We start from the raw sequence: 17,505 nt of genomic DNA on the forward strand, positions 1-17,505 counted from the left end.
TGACCCTAAGAGGGATATGTTTCGTCCCAGGGATGATGACGAAAACGTGTTAATTGGCAGAAGTGTCTTACCTAAGTGCAATAGGCGCATTATTGTACTTAACACAATACAAGACCGGACACCTCATTTGTTATGAACTTGTTGGCTAGATGTAGCTCTGCGCCAACGCAACGCCATTGGACTGGTATAAAGACAATATTTCGTAACTTAAATGTACGATAGATATGGGCTTGTTCTATCCCTGCAGAGAGAAAAGAATGACGGAAGAATGAGAACGGATCTCATTAGCCCAAGTGGCACCGTCCAAGATGCTGTGATCGGCAAAAACTGCCGGCCACCCATCCTCCTCTCTTACATCAAAATGATGACGATGTTTTGATGGATTTTGCTGATGTAGGGTATCTCTCTGACCCTCACAAATGTCGTTCCCAGACCGGTTATGTCTTTACCATGGGAAGCACCACGATATCTTGGAGGTCTACAAAGTACACCCTTGTTGCTACTTCCTCAAATCATGCAGAGATTATTGCTCTACATGAAGTCGTGCGTGAATGCATATGGCTAAGGTCTGTAATTAGACACATTCGAGGAGCTTATGGTTTGAAGTCTACCACAGATGAACCTAAATGCATTTATGAATTGAGCAAATGAAATTAGGTTTCATCAAGGGCAACAACACCAAGCATATATCGCCTAAGTTCTTTTACAATCAGCAATAACATTAATCACTTCTAAAGATTGAAGTGAATCAAATCCGATCAGAGGATAATGTAGCGGACTTATTCACTAAGTCGTTACCTAAATCCACCATCGAGAAACATGTGAAGAGCCTCGGATTGAGAAAATTATCCGAACTCCCATGATTGTAGCAATCAGGGGGAGATGTCGACATCAGGGAGAGGAATGATGTCTGTATGATCGATCTCGAAGAGTGAAGGACGTCTTGTGCTCTTTTTGTCCTTCGACCAGGGTTATTTTTGTCCCACATGGTTTTTGTTACCTGGCAAGGTTTTTAACGAGGCAACGATCAAATCGTCATCACCAAGTTTGAGCGGCACTAGGGGGAGTGTTGAAGGATATCGACATTGAGTGTGCCTCTTCAAACTAGGGTTTAGTTCTAGAGTTGTAATAGGAGAGAAGGTTCTAGATTTCCTAATTATATTCGGATTCTATTTCCTTGTATGACAAGATTATGTACTTTGTAAATCCCTATATAAAGAGCTCCTATTATCAATAATAGAACACACACAATTCTCTCTCAAAAATCTCATTCTTAAATAAGACATATATTATTATAATTGTGCCCATAGACTTGGACATTTCCAATATTTTTTCTTTTGCTTACATTTTATTACATGACACACCTCTTAATTAAACAGCAACATAGACAACAATGGGGCTCCTGACTTGGAAAGCACCATCATCCCACACCAAAGATGCAGAGACTAGATTTGATTTCTCAATCGGCCCTTTTATAGTGACAACAAAAGATTTCTTTTGCCCGAGAGATGTGAACGATAGCACACTTGGATTCACATTGATTTTGAGTCCCAATGGAGCCACCGTTTTAGCTCTGTATGTGGATTTTGACGATCCAACATTAGTGACAGTCCTATGGAAGACCCCATTGACAAATTTCGGATCCTTGATGGAAAGTGCAAAAGAAGGATAGTTCATGTCATTAGCTGTTCTATTAATAGATTTTGATGAGCAACTAGTTTTGTCCCTGGTTATGGCTTGCAAAAGTTTACCACTGTATCCTTGTGAACACAAAAAATCTATGTAGTCTTGTTCATCAAGATCATACACCAAACCAGGATATGGCGCCCTAGAAGGGTTTATTAGGCCAGCTCCATATGCAAATTCAGCGTCAGGGCTAGTTGTGGCATTCATAGGTTTAGCTGCAAAAGAATGGAAATAAATAAGGATTTCTATATCTTTTTATTATTAGTTTGATAACTAGTCCAATATTCTGCAACATAACATTACTTTCCCAAAAGAGATCAAAAACTCTTCTTTGCAAAGTATAAAAACAAACCAGTAGTGATGAGAGCCGATTGGATAGCAGCCGCTGACCATTTAGGGTGAAATGATTTGACGTATGCAGCTGTGGCCGTAGCATGGGGGCATGCCATTGATGTCCCGGTGTCTAAATAGTATCCGGCTCTACCGCCACCACCACTTGGGGGATATGCTGCCAGAATGTAAGTTCCTGGAGCTGCTAAATCTGGCTGCAAGGCCATATATTGATATGTAACTATTAAACATGCATGTTCTACTTCATCGATCACTTGTAATATCATTCCTATAGCTTGAGCCTAAATATACAATTAATATTTCATTATGAATCAAGTCACCTTGAGAATGTTGGGATTGATCGGATTTGGGCCCCTCGATGAGTAGGAGGGCACGTATGGAGCCAATACATCACTAATCTCTTCACTTTTCCATATAGTTGCAGTTGCGTTCCTATAAAAATCAGGATTAATTAACATGCATATCCTAAAACCAACTGTTAAGCTTCTTAGTTCCTTAATAGTTACCTTGTTGAATTTATGTATTTGTAAATGTCGCTGTTTTCTTCCAACCCGACGAAAGATGCAGGCACGGGATAAAGGCCAAACAGTTCATCGTCGACTTTTTTTCCAGTCAGAACAATTCCGGCTGCACCACCCAATATGGCCCCAATCCCAGCCTCATCCATAGGGCCATCACACAACACAATTTTACCTTTGATCAAATCTTCTTCTAAGGCATCTCTTACACAAAACCTGTAATTAATTTAGTAACATGATATATCATATCTAGGTTTGGGAATGGTCACATTTTGGGATGATAATTAGGGTAAGTTTCAACAGATTGAACAACAATAACCAATTAAGTTAGAAACAATATTTACCCGATATTTTTTTTTTTTTCGAGTAGAGAATTTTAACCCGAGCTTAATAAGTCATTAATGGATGATGTCCTAATTGAAAGATCAATACCTAGAGATACTCTCGTCAGCACCTGCTTTTGTATTGGGCGCGTCTCCACCATAAATTAAAGGATAGAATTTACCCCGGAGGTCATATATGTTTGGTAAAAGTCCCTGGTAGTTAATATACAAACAAAAGTTACTAGTTAGAAATGTAGAGAAGTACTAATTAATTGTAAGTAGCAGTTGCGAAGCTAGATTTAATTAATTACCTCATAGATTTTACCGTTACCCAATTGAACCTTGGTGATGAATTGGCGGTTTATGGTGGTAGCAGCCACAGAAAGTTGCCATGGTGCAAAGTTTGTCACAGTTTTTGCGCCCGGACCTTCGTTACCAGCGGCCATGGAAACTAATATCCCATTTCTGGTAGCGTGAAATGACCCAATTGCATATGAATCATTCAAATAATCAAATGGAATAGTGCCCCCGAGGGAAACAGAGAGAATGTCTACACCGTCAGCAATGGCATCATCGAATGCGGCTAGAACATCAGCATCGTCACAACTGCCACTGCTGCCCCAACATGCTTTGTACACAGCAATACGCGCTGATGGCACCCCTCCTCTTGCTGTTCCCGACCCTAAACCATTAAAGCTCGCCTTGATCACTGTGTTCCCAGCTGCTGTTGATGCGGTGTGAGTTCCATGACCGTTTGAGTCTCTTGGAGACTCAACATCTTCTTTGAATGATTGAGAAGCATAATAATATTGTGCTCCGATGATTTTACTGTTGAGATTTCAGTAAATAAATCCATATTAGCTAGTACAAAAAGTCATTAATTTATTTAGTGACATGCATGTAAGAACGGATTGATTAGTTAGCATACTTGTTACAAGTAAGATTTCCATTGCCTTGACATTTGCCTTTCCATTTCTTGGGTGGGGGACCAAAACCAGCATCACTAAAGCTGTCCGACTCTGGCCAAATTCCACTGTCTATCACACCAACAATGATATCCCTTTCAAGGGCGCCTCTCTTAACTGTTTCTGGAAACCCAAGAAAGTTCCATGACTTTGTTGTTTTGACGCTCCTCTGTTTGCTTGGGAAGACAGACACTACACCATCCATTCCTGTATACATACATTTGATCATATATATATATATATATATATATATATATATATATATATATATATATATATTGCACATATATACATTAATTATTGTTAAGAGTATACGTCGAAGTCAACACACAGATGGTCAAGATAAAAGTATGATCAAAATTCACGTATTGATCAGCTATGGGAGCAGTTAGCAATATCAGTTAGCATGGCTTAGTAATCGAGTCAGTATAAAAAGGGAGATTGAGATTCATCATCCTACTGAGTAAGAGTTAGCAATTGTACAATTTCCCTGAAAAATTACCAATAACCTTTCTTCATGGTCTTCATCTTTCTTCTTCTTCCGTTTTCGTTTAGCCAGTTCTTTCATTTTCATCATCAATACCAGAATTTAGCTATTATAATATTTATACGTACACTACGCCATCTATTCCAGTATGAATAGTAAGATTTATTTAATGCAAAGGTAGGGTTGCAGCAGTACCAATCATTTTTTGTGCTTCTTGCTCTGTGAGCATTGCAGCAAATCCATTGAAACTTCTCTTGTAGCTGTGAAGAAGCAGATCTTCATGTGCAATATCAATGTTGCTACTGTCAACTACGTCTTGTAGCATATTCACATGAAGATCAGGTAATATGGGTACCCCGTTCTTTGGCTTGCCACCCATATACACAACATAAGACTGCATCCAATTGCAAGATCCACGTTAAGTGAGGCGAAACTTTCAAAATCAACGCAAAGTGATATCAAATGCATAAGCTAATGTAAGTTAATTTGGATTATTCGGACTAATAGAACTTGAGAGATATACCTTTCGGGCATCCTGAGCAGCTGAGTGAGTAACATCGACAAGCAGTAGAATACTGCAAATGAGGCTGAGAAGGAGAAACCATCGAAGAGCCATACTATTTCTATGTATGGTGCTACTGGCTAGAGCCTATAAAGGGCATTGCTTTCATAGTCTCATCCAAGAACTTCAAACATGTATTTATAGCAGGAATTGTTCGAGCAAATATAAGGTGAAAAAGTAAAGCTTCAAAGCTCAAACTTTTTCATGTAAGCTAGCCAAAAGTTTAAGGCTTCTACGTACGTACAATTCTGGATGCATGTAATTTTATTCAAAACAATAGTAAATATCGTGGATTTCATTAAGAATAGGATAAACCCAAAAACGGTTCTTAATTAAAATGGAAGTGCTGCAACATAAAATTATGGGATAATTGACCATTTTTCACCCACATTTAGCAAAGACGATTGAGTATCAAAGGATAAAAGCTCATACAAGATAAGATAAATTTGCATTTATGGAAATTTAATAATAACTTTTGAAACCGACAATTATATATACAAGACCAAATTTGCTGTTGCATTTTGCTTCAAGTTCTTCAATTATTATGTAATTTTCAAGTATAGCACCCCAGTCTGCTGTTGTTAATTTGGTACAATTTCATCTAGACTGGACAATGTCATATTCAAATATTGTAATCCTTACGTTAGTACATAATTAAACCACATCAAGTCTCTAACTCCTAATTAATTTCAGAATTTGAATGGAGTTCGAACTTGCATTCGGTTTGGTAGTGGTTATTCCCAAACAGGATCGGTTTTTGGCCGAACCTAGTCCACTGCTTTTTATCCGAAACTAGCAACGTGCCTGCGTTTCTCGTGGGTGGTATTGTGATGTTAATGGAAAATAGATCGATTAAAAAGAATAGTGGTTATTTATTTTTTGGACATAAAATAATGGTGGTTTGGCTATTTTTTCAATTTACACTTTTATCTATTTATATTTTATTAACTTAATTTGATAATTATGCTATTGAAGGCTATTATAGGCACTTCACAATTTGGTGAAGCCATTGACACCAAAAAAGGGCCTCCATTTATAGTAGTAAAGATATAATTTACTCAAAAGAAGAAGAAAAAACTCGTATAGGTGTGGTTATTGTCATGTTTGTCATATTTATATACTGATTTTATAACTAATTGAATCAAACTTACTAAACTAGAAAAAAAAAATTACTACAATCCAAAAAAAAGTTACATATTGTTTTACACTATTTAAGTATAAAAAAACCAAAATTACAAATTATAAAAAAAATGTGTTCATAATCTTGTAACAAAAAAAAATTATGAATTACTGTCTCATATAGAACTAAAATTGCACAAAAAGAACTCATAGTAATCAAAACAACAACAAATTGTTATCATATATGTAAATGAACATAAGTATAGAAAGTAGCTTTATCACAATAGCAATACTAGGCCAGTCCATTTAAAAGACCCAATTGATCCCCAAAGAGGCGTTTCCATGCGATTCCGAGTCCCCTCCCGTCGAGCCTTTTCTACGGCAGTAGCCTAAATCACAGTACTATAGAATTTTTGGACTGAATTCTTACGCATTTTATATATGGCTAATTAATTTCCAACCTGGTGACAGATGAAATGCAAAGCAATATTGACGTTGTACGTCTACGTTATAGTTGCATAATTTTGGCTAATTATTTCCATCCTCGTGAGTTGTATGGATGACATGAAAGCAAATGAATTATGGTGCTTCTGTTTCTCGTCTTTCCTTGGTGTGGACCTCGGCCTCACTAGGTTCACAAACACATATGTAGTATCAAAGCAGAAGCTTTTGAGTTGGAGAATATATGTACTTTCCTATGTATCTTTTGCCATACAGTGTCCCATGTGGAAGCATAATTAGCAAACAAATCAACATTTCGTGTGCTGCATTAGATTTGCTTTAGATATTTGATGTTGATCTGCTTTGGAGTGTCCGGGTCTCAGGGACCCGAAAGAATTATGGGAGAGATAAAAAGAGGTCTCTACTCTTTCAATACTTTTTCCGAGTGATATGAACCATAAATTGGAAAACAAGACATGCAATCTTTGTGGGAATAAAGCGGAAAGATTTCGTGAATTGTTTTTGGCACTTTGGTCATGTCATGAGAGTATGATTGATACAAATATGACATTAATTAACGGATTAATCTCATGAATTATGTATAATGTATCTCCATAGATACATAACCCATAATTAAATATATTTTGGGTGGAATGATGATACAGTTTAGCAATGAAACTGTTGAAAAGTGTTGACTTTAGTGTGCCTTGTCAAACTAGGATTAGTTTTATAGTTGTAATAGGAGAGAATTCTCAATTCAGGTTAGAATAAGAATCCTTATACTCCAAAAAATTATACTTTGTAATCTCTATATATAGAGCTCCTATTATCAATCAAAAGACACAACAATTCTCTCTACAATCTCTTTGCATCCTAATATCCTAAAACATAAACTAATTTGCCATTATTGAATTTCCGTGGTTGGGAGCTGATCAATTTCCATAGTCTGTTGGAGGCAATCGTTACTCCTAGCTACTTGTTCCCCAGTTTCAAAATCTCTTCGGGTTTATTTATATGGTCTTTGAAACTGATTCGTTATATATTTATGGAAAAAGTATTGAGCTTACCCAAGAATTGTGGAATAAGTTAAATGTCCCCTGTTTTTCTGCTGCAAAATTCAATTCCCTTTCTGCATCTCCTTCTCACTACGACAGTACGACATGGGGGGAGCTTTGTTTGAGTGCGTACTTTATCAACACCCATGTATTCCTATAAGTCTATAACCATTTCACCTTCTTATTATTGACTTCTCCGACCCATTGTCGATACATTTGTTGAATCAGAATCTGATGATCGACGTTTCAGTAATCTTGTTCTTTATCTGAAAACAAATCATTTTGAGTTTTTGACTATGTAACTATCTCTCTCTTAACTTTTTACTCAAAGTGTGACCTTCACCAAAAATCTTCTGCAAATGATCAATAACCTCCGAGTTATCGGAGGTTCCACTGTTCCACAGACTAAAAAGAGGAGAGATCTCTCCTCTAAGTTCAAAAATAGTGGCACTTATTTATATGAAAAATAGATACTAAATGATACTTTTGAGTTTTAGAATACAAGCTAAAAGGTGAGTTGATTTACATGAAAGGAGATGGAATACAAGCTGGGATAAGAAAACAGCTTGAATATATAACCAAAAAAGGAAAAACAAAATATAGTACATGAAAGCATCTTTAGCAGACTCTCTATTGTGGCTCCTTAGCTATTTTGGAGAGCATGTTTAGCTTTTTATCTATCTTAGCAGCTGCACCAGACTCCTAAGTGACTCTCTATTATAACTTTTAGCTATCTTGCTCCTAAATATAGAGAGCGGGATGAGGCTCTCTATAATTTAAAACATTCATTTTAAGTTATTTTATGTAATTTATAAATACATTTAAACTATTTAATGTTCATTTAAAAAATAATATAAATTCAAAACTAGCTAAAATAGAGAGCATTGATGCAAACGTAATTTTAAAATGGCTAGCTAAAATGACTTTTTAGCTACTTTAGCTCAAATTTGACTCAAAAATGGCTAGTATTGCTAAAGATGCTCTGATAGCCTCCATTTAACAAGATCTGCTTGAGCACCAAAACCGTTTAGAAGAGAAGTCTGAGCTACTGCCAGAGCTGCTGTTTTTCTTTTGTGGGGAGATTTAACTTCTCTCATCAGCTCATCTTGGTTTTCCAGAGTTGTCATGACATTTGATATTTTCATCTGTGTAATGGTTCCAGAAAATGGATGAGGAATTTGATGAAAATGAAAAACGATGAGGGAACAAAAAGAGCAATAGCAGTTGCATACCTTGTTAGGATCAGAATCCATGAAAGGAATTGAAACAAGTAAATTAAAGGAAATTTAAAGAAAATAATTCAAACAAGATTCATAAATCTCTTATAATGGAGGCAGATTGCCTTATATAGCTCTACTAGCCAACCCTAAATATCTGTTTACAAGATAACCCGACCCAAGTCCAATTACCATTTAATTATAGATACCAAAATGGATAAGCAGCCCATTTAGGTAACTGAAGACTGTAGCCCAAAACAATAAGGAATTATAGAATAGGAGTCCTAACATTCCCCCCTTGAACATGAATAAAGGCAATGCCCTCAGGCCTTAAATATGCAACAATAGAGAAATGAGCCCAGACTTTTTCAGCAGAAACCATTCCACTCACATTCATTGCATTGCTTTTATCATCTCATCTGCTTCAACCATCCATTCTTCCATAACCAACACAGTAGTCAACAACCTGTATAACCATGCCAGCTAAATTATATCGTTATCCAACATCTTATGACTCTTCTCTAGGAGTCAGAAACAAAAGCACTTGAGTAGTCTTTTGTTTAGGAATAGAAGGAGCATGTCCTGTAGCATATTCATCACATAGAACTGGCAAATTGGAAGGTTTATGATTTCATCCTCTGACAATGCCAAAGTTGCTGCTAAGTTGGCCAAAGCGTTAGCCATTTGATTTTCTTTTCTTGGCACATGCATCAGTGTGACAGTATCCAAACCCTTCAAGAGTTGGTGTTGTGGAGATCCCCTTCCCAAGCTCTTCAAATTAGGATGTCCTAACCAAAAGTATGAGTATAGTTGCTTTTCTACTAGCATAACCTTTGGGAACGATAGAAAATGCAGGGACAGGGAACACCAAAGGCCTCTCACTTGTTATATGAACAACATGTTTGTAAAGGAAGAGCAAAATCACAAGAACATCCACTTTACATTCAACCATGAGCTTGTCAGCTTGGGAATGCTTTGCTGCACCTTTGCAAATCATGGTAAGAACAGATTGTGTGGTCTCATTGGTGCAGATCATGGTAAGAACAGATTGTGTGGTCGCCTTGTCCATAATCATAAGATCCCATTCCGAAATATAATCCAGTCGCCAATATCTCGACCAAACTATAACATGAGGAATATCACAGTTGAACAGCGGAAGACACCATAATGTAGAGTAGACCGTGTGAAAATCTTCATCGACAATTTGCAAGACAAACGCAAGACCATAGTCAAAAGCAACTTGGAAAATGCCCATGTATAAGTGGTTTCCAGTAAAATCACCTTGGTGTGCAGCCAATACATTTGAGAGTGATCCATGTGTGAATATGAGTTGGTAATGTGCAAGTCTGCACCAAAATGACAAACAAGTCTAATAGCAATTCCTCCAGTGGGAATGATGTGAGATACATTATCAAACATGAGCTCTATTTTCAATAATGCATCACCAATTAACATCTGAGCCTTGGTCACAATCAAACCATGCAAGTTAAGTACCCAAACTTTTAAACGTAACAGTGGTGTAGGAAGCCAAATCCAAAAGGTGGCTATCTCTTTCTTTGTCATGTAATGTCGAGGAAATTCCACTATTTGAGGTGGCATTAATTTCTCTACAAGGTGCATATGTAGAGACAACACATAAGCAACATAGAAGATAGCCGCAGGGAAAATAACATCAAGTGCTGCTTTCTTGTGGTTCGACATATTGACAAAGATCATACTCAGAGATTCAAAGATTTGTGAGGTGGTTCCCAGTGCAAAATATGGTAACGTAAGAAGTGAAGTATTCTTGCTAATACTGCACTTATGTTCATGAATCAACAACAACCAAGCATGGAAAATTAGATGCACAACAGATTGGATAGCAATAGTAGTCATTGAAACAAATCGACCTGTGTACCTTGAAGAAGAGAACTCGATCTGAATTGATTTGGAGAAAATCAGTAACTAATTCATCAATACAAAAAGTACTCCTTGGCTAACAGATGGCTTCAATTTGGCTATTTAAACTCTCAGAAATGGCACCCAGTACGTACAATTGTAATGATTATTGTACTGTGGGTTTGCAACTGATCTATTTCCTTACAATTTTGAGCAAATCGACCATAAAGCACTAGGTAGAGCAGCACAATTGAAATTTTCCAAAGAAACCATTTGATTGCAAGTTGTTGGTGAATATATAAAGGTTTTCCTGCAACAAGACAGAGTAACGAAATTGACTAGTGAATACAATTAATGAAGAAACCATTTTTGACACCAGGTAAGGCAAGCAGAGACGAATCCACAATGTCCATGGAATTGCAGCTCTCAAATGAACTGGTTCTGGTGCTAGTATGATCAAATGTCCTTGTGTTGAGTCGAGCATATGAGTCTTAGAGCACCTTTTCTCATGTTGCTTTTCCATCTCAAGGATGAGAGACGGTTCGATACCAATAACACGACGAAATGATATGCTAATGAGTACAACTGAGTGATCGCAAATTTTGCATTATGACCATTTTCCGCAATTGCTGTCACAACATGCTTAAGCAGCAAATTGACTGAGTTCCTGTCAGTACTCGTAACCAACACTGAGTCCGTTACCCAAGCAGTAATCCTTCTTAAGTAGCCATGCCCAAGGGTACATGTCACCCTTGAATAGTGAAAAAACCCTTCTGTCTTTGATATTTGAATTAATGAAAGCTTGAGGAGCTTTAACAATTGGCTTCTCATTGTAACTCAAAACAAACACAGGCTCATTGTTACTAGAAAGAGAATTAAAATCAATTTTCAGGACAGTGGTTGCATGGGAAGCTTCCATCATTGCTTTTTCCATAGATGACACAGATGACTCAAATGCCAACAACTTTGAAGTCACAGATGAAATTGAAAATTTAGGACTGAAAATTGCATCCTGAAACACTGCTTATCTGGCTCTTTACACTTAAAAAAGAAGGAGAAGGAAATGCATGTTCAACTTGATGTCCCAAAATGCATCTACTAAAGTTCCAACAACCATATTGGTTTTAAGTGCCTCCCAATTTCCATAAAATCCATGTCTGCATTCCTTTGAATTATCTCAAGAAAAGTAGCACGAGGCAAACTCCGCATTTGTAGATTTGGAAAGATGATTGCAATGCTCCGTATTCTTCAATAGCAAGGTAGATACTGCTCTCAAAAAGTGACAATTACCAAATGGAGAAGCAAATACCTCCTCCCACTGGCAGTAATTGTTGATGAAACCAGTTGTAAATGTAACATATAGAGGGACACATGGGGCAGGTGCAAAACCAAGGGCAGAGGAATGTGCTACGTAAGCTGAACACTCTCTGAGCAATTTACAGAATTCATGGCAGAACTATGACTTGAAAACTTCTCATTCTTCTCAATAGGGAGAACAGAAACAAGCGAAGACAAGCACTCATCAATTCTAACAACTGATAATGGATGACACTCGAATGGTAACTTAACACCTGACACTGGAATCTCCACTGGCGATAAGTGGTTCCGTTAGGCTCGTTGTTGTCGACAAGTGCATCCACAGTGTCCTCGTCAGTCAAGTACTCCTGGAGCAACTGAACGACAAGTGCATCCACAATGTCGGTGTTGTCGTGGCTGAGGAGGTTGAGAATCGACGGAACAGTGTTGAGGCTGACGAGTTCGGGGCAGAGCTCGGGAGGGCAGATGAAATTGTCTTGAAATTTCTACATTAAGATTCCTGATATCTTAGAGGAATCTAGCGACGTAGAAATGTAAAGAAATTTTCCAGTTGTACGTGCAGCTTGTTTAGGGGCCTCTTGAAATTGTGAGGCTCCTTTAGTCTCCCCTATAAAAATATTATGATGTTGTCACTCTGTCCCATGATTCCGTTGATGCCACGGGACATATATAGGATAATCATTTTCCCCATCCTCTCCAAAAGGGAATCTCCAAGTGAATGAAGGAAACAAGAGTGATAAAGCGTCGGTCTGATTGGTACTTAACTCAATAATCGGCCTTCACCTCGGTGCATCTGAATAACCACAAAAATTAAGTCACTGTGATGCTCGAGTTAGACTCATGCATAGATTAGCCGAAAGATGTTGAACAATGCTGAAAACCAATGGTACAAATACCAGACAAACTGTTTTCTAATTAATGACAAAAGAAAATTCAATATAAAAGGAATTAGACATTTCCTCAGATAATGTCTCACAAGTAACAGAAGTTTTGAAAACTACTCTGCTGCAAGGCACCAGTTATATTATAGAGGTGTGTTAATTACCAGAGTAGCATCCCATCAGTTTTGCAACAACAAGGCGATTCAAAATGCTTCAAGCTTCAATACGATCTCTGCATTCTTCTACAATTATATACCAAAATTAGAGGATTTAGTAACCTGAAATGCATGAAAAGATTCACTTTTACTCAACACCAGGGGAAGCAGAATATTACAAGCAATGAAGATAGAGGTCAGAATCAGCAAAAGGGTGACCCAAGAAACTATCCCGAGCATATGTTGGTGCAGAAAAATTCCGTAGAGGAGTTTGACTCACCAATGAATGCGGACTGGAGCGGGAGCTGACCGGGAACAATCTAGAAGCTTCATTCGAGCGTTGACCTGGAGTTCGACCGTCTGCTCGAGGAGAAAGGGGGGGGGTACCTGCAGAAAACTCTCTGATGTCTAAGTCAGTATGTTTCTCAGTAGTGGAGTAGAGAGAATTTGAATCAGATGGATTACCTGGACGTCGAGCCTCCTTTATATAGGTGATGACTTACTTAGGGAGAAAGCAATCATTATTCCGGCTTTTATGGCTGCATTTATTTACACACTTTATGATGACAATTATTGCTGCACTAATAACAGTTAATCATTGCGTATTTACTACCGTCATTCATTACGTATTTATGATAGTCATTCATTGTGCACTTATAATCATAATCATTGTGCGTAGTTATTGTCGTAATAATCGCCGTATTCATGACTGAAATTTGACGCCATACTAACTACGGAGTTAATCGCTTTAATTGCGGGCCCAGCAGAATTTGACCACTCCCACAATGCCCCCAAATTTTCTCTTTGGACACTCGTTCTAAGAGGAAATTTCCATTCTCTGGCTGTTTCGAATCTTGCCTCGATTATTTCCTCGAGCCCTGGGCCGTCCCGATTCTTTCCTCGAGCCCTGGCCGCCCTGATTCTTTCCTCAGGCCCTGGCCGCCCCAATTCTTTCCTCGGGCCCAGGCCGTCCTGGCCGCCCCGAATCTTTCCTCGGGCCTTGGCCGCCCTGAATCTTTCCTCGGGCCCTGGCCGCCTCATTTCTTTCCTCGGGCCCTAGCCGCCTCGATTCTTTCCTCAAGGCGAAGATTCATTTTCAGCATGAGATATGGAATTGCCCCCATTTCCCTTTGAATCTAATAAACAACGTTTTATTCTTTTTGGTCACCGACCTTGGTTATTTACTTTGGCCACCAACCTTACACACACATTTCGATAACACCGACCACAAGTATACTTTGAATGCAAAAAGAAGTGAAAACTAGAAACAAGATTACTAAAGGAAAGAACGCTAGACAACGTTACCCGGACTCTTTGTCTCTTTGGGGCTTATATTCCATCACTCCCAGTCCTTAGTGACGGAAATGAAATTTCTTGAGGTGCAGCTCCTGCCATCACTTTTTAGGGAAAAGTGAACAGACGGCGCCACTTGTTGGTGCAGAAAAATTCCGTAGAGGAGTTTGACTCACCAATGAATGCGGACTGGAGCAGGAGCTGACCGGGAACAATCTAGAGGCTTCATTCGAGCATTGACCTGGAGTTCGACCGTCGGCTCGAAGAGAAAGGGGGCGTACCTGCAGAAAACTCTCTGATGCCTAAGTCAGTATGTTTCTCAGTAGTGGAGTAGAGAGAATTTGAATCAGATGGATTACCTGGACGTCGAGCCTCCTTTATATAGGCGATGACTTACTTAGGGAGCAAGCCGTCATTATTCCGACTTTTATGGCTGCATTTATTTACACACTTTATGATGACAATTATTGCTGCACTAATAACAGTTAATCATTGCGTATTTACGACCGTCATTCATTGCGTATTTATGATAGTCATTCATTGCGCACTTATAATCATAATCATTGTGTGTAGTTATTGTCGTAATAATCGCCGCATTCATGACTGAAATTTGACGCCATACTAACTACGGAGTTAATCGCTTTAATTCCGGGCCCAGCAGAATTTGACCACTCCCACAGCATATAGTGATAAATGCTGATTACAAAGTTAGACACATAGAAGCGTTACCTGTTTAGAAGTTGAGGTGAAATTTCAACCAGATATTCAATGAATGATCAGTTCCTCTGCTCCTGTAGGATCTGTGTTAGGCTTGAAACTGTTCCGGAGGTCTTATGATTCAATCACTTTGCAGCCTAATATGATCAGAACACTAGAAGTGCGGGCATATTGGCAATTCCTGTTTCAAGCTTGTTTATCTCTCAGTTCACTTATATGCTCAGTACCTGTTGTTGATTACGAGGCTACTGGATTCTGTTGGTTCATTTCAGGCTTTCAGCTTTGTTTTTGTTGTGGTTCAATAGCAAGTTTGCTGTTAGGAACAGTTAACAAATTCTATCATTAATACTAATCAATGTTATACCATTTGTATCTAGCCTCTCTTATGACCTCAATTTTGCTAGGGTTGTCCATCCAAGCTGATTATATGTTACTCATTGTTAAGCTTCTTTTTTGGAGTTTCTTCCAATGACTTTATAAACTCAAGGAACAATTTGGTGATTCACAATCAATTGCAACTCGTCATGGAGTTGAAGTAGTGGAAGTAGTGAGCAACTTGATGTGTACAATTAAACCAAATTTCTTTCTAAATATTAAGCCGCTAACGTTCAATATAAGCACACAGTATGAACAACAATATCTCAAATAGGCAATAGTTGCTTATCATTTGTATTAGACCAGTCGCATCGGAAGTTCACTGATATTGCCATTTTATCATTTTTATGAAAGAGTAGGGTAGGCTGGTCACATTGGAAGTGCACCGCTGTCTTTGATAACAACCTCACCCTTAGGTATCCCATCCGATCCTCCTACTCGTTCAACCTTGTACACAACGTCCATTCCAGAAAGCACCTTGCCAAATACAACATGGTGACCATCCAACCTGTGAAGAGAAGGATAACCAAATGCAAGAATGTAAGTTATTGAAAACATCATATCCAGAGATAGAGCTAAATCTGTCAACAGCAAAAGAGCTCATTCGCCCAGTGCATGGATCCTCTGGCAATTTTCATGTCCAAACTCAAAATGATAACCTTGCTCACAATTACTACTTGATTAACCTAGTTGCCTGTTTGAGAACACCATATTTGGAAATTCAACAATGAAGATATCCCCACAAGTTGGAAAGAAGAAAAAAGTACCAGCTAGTTTTGACAGTCGTGATGAAGAACTGTGATCCATTGGTGTCTTGGCCAGAATTTGCCATTGATAAATAACCTGTTTGTCACACAAAAGGACCCGGAACTCAAAATTACTAGGAAATTAGGAATACACATATTTGCAGTATCTACATTTTGGGAGAACTTTTGCATGAGTAACTACTCGGAAACAAGGAAGACTTTAGCTTGCCTGGTCCAGTGTGCTTTACTTTGAAGTTTTCATCTGCAAACTTTTCCCCATAAATCGATTCTCCACCTCTTCCATCGCCAAGAGTGAAATCCCCTCCCTGAATCATAAAGCTGGGAATAATTCTATGAAATATACTCCCTTTGTAGTGCAGAGGTTTCATACTCTTTCCAATTCCCTTCTCCCCTGAAACACAAGCGCTCATTAAACTCAAAAGTAGCAACACAAAAGCCATAGCTTCCATTTAATCATAGAAAAACATTAGGAATGAGGCAGGTAATCACAAGATCACAGTAATTAATGGAGCTTAAGTTACTTGGCTACCAGTGCATAGTGCTCGAAAGTTCTCTGCATTTGAAACACAAACTTTGATCAACTCTTTCATCAATGGACAGATAATACAAGAATATCACACCTAATGAATTATTGGGTACCTACCTATGGTTTTTGGAACTGTTTTTCCAAAAAGACCCATGACTATGCGACCTGAAAGACAATACAATGTGAACAAATCAAGAAAACAACATTAATCTACAGAAAGACACCCATGACTTTACATTTTCTCTGAAGTTTTATGTTATGGGAATTGGGGGGAACATAAAGTTTCAACCTTCATTCAACTCAATTAAATACTGGAACAAATTAGCAACTACCCTGAAAATTTTGCTCATCCGTTAAAGAATTCATACCAATGGGTTTTCCATCGATTTCGATATCGAAGAAAACTTGGTGGGTGACTTGTTCCAGATCATCACTTTCCTGCCAAACCCAGAAACACAAACCATAAGCTCTGTTTACTTCCACAGAAAATTGGGTGCTTAGAGTAAGAATCAATCCTCACCTCAACAATCTCACTTTTGCTTTTGAGGGTGTTTGGCTCTGATAGGACTTTATCATTGCTAAATCGATTCTGATATGAAATTCACAGGATCAATGGTACAACACTTTAGACAAATTATTATTAAAACACAAAGTAAATCTAAGTTCATTGAAAAGGGAATCAGAACGAGCTAAGAGTTATGGGGAGGTACCAGAATGACAACTAATGTCGCCAAGAGAAGCAAACCCCACAAAAGAGCTGCGGCAGAAACCAACCTTCTGGGCATCTCTCTCCGCTTTCGTTTACCAAGTCTTCCGCAGCAAAATTGTAGACTTCAGACTGACCCAAAAAAAAAAAAATATCGTAGAAGACC

At 38.2% G+C, this 17,505-nt stretch overlaps 2 protein-coding genes across 2 annotated transcripts; both read right to left on the reverse strand.

Moving 5' to 3' along the window:
- Nucleotides 1-1,251: 1,251 nt before the first annotated feature.
- LOC133715456 (cucumisin-like) lies at nt 1,252-5,081 on the reverse strand. The gene is made up of 9 exons (XM_062141962.1): nt 4,854-5,081; nt 4,526-4,724; nt 3,807-4,050; nt 3,190-3,706; nt 2,988-3,091; nt 2,544-2,771; nt 2,358-2,469; nt 2,039-2,231; nt 1,252-1,901 (listed from the first exon to the last, which is right to left on the reverse strand). The coding sequence occupies exons 1-9, from the start codon at nt 4,944-4,946 to the stop codon at nt 1,372-1,374; spliced, it is 2,220 nt and encodes a 739-aa protein (XP_061997946.1). The 5' UTR covers nt 4,947-5,081; the 3' UTR covers nt 1,252-1,371.
- Nucleotides 5,082-15,527: 10,446 nt separating this feature from the next.
- Nucleotides 15,528-17,505, reverse strand: LOC133714352 (peptidyl-prolyl cis-trans isomerase CYP20-1-like). The gene is made up of 8 exons (XM_062140451.1): nt 17,344-17,505; nt 17,154-17,222; nt 17,002-17,071; nt 16,751-16,798; nt 16,637-16,660; nt 16,316-16,498; nt 16,108-16,183; nt 15,528-15,848 (listed from the first exon to the last, which is right to left on the reverse strand). The coding sequence occupies exons 1-8, from the start codon at nt 17,416-17,418 to the stop codon at nt 15,710-15,712; spliced, it is 684 nt and encodes a 227-aa protein (XP_061996435.1). The 5' UTR covers nt 17,419-17,505; the 3' UTR covers nt 15,528-15,709.

The sequence above is a fragment of the Rosa rugosa genome, chromosome 6, assembly GCF_958449725.1.
Source record: "Rosa rugosa chromosome 6, drRosRugo1.1, whole genome shotgun sequence".
NCBI lineage: Eukaryota > Viridiplantae > Streptophyta > Magnoliopsida > Rosales > Rosaceae > Rosa > Rosa rugosa.

Coding starts and splice junctions, on each gene's coding strand:
- LOC133714352 (XM_062140451.1), bottom strand. CDS start 17,418: ATGCCCAGAAGGTTGGTTTCTGCCGCAGCTCTTTTGTGGGGTTTGCTT. Junction 16,661..16,750: donor AACAGTTCCAAAAACCATAG/GTAGGTACCCAA, acceptor TTTCAAATGCAG/AGAACTTTCGAGCACTATGC. Junction 15,849..16,107: donor ACGACTGTCAAAACTAGCTG/GTACTTTTTTCT, acceptor TTCTCTTCACAG/GTTGGATGGTCACCATGTTG.
- LOC133715456 (XM_062141962.1), bottom strand. CDS start 4,946: ATGGCTCTTCGATGGTTTCTCCTTCTCAGCCTCATTTGCAGTATTCTA. Junction 3,092..3,189: donor GTAACGGTAAAATCTATGAG/GTAATTAATTAA, acceptor ATTAACTACCAG/GGACTTTTACCAAACATATA. Junction 2,232..2,357: donor TCAATCCCAACATTCTCAAG/GTGACTTGATTC, acceptor ATGGCCTTGCAG/CCAGATTTAGCAGCTCCAGG.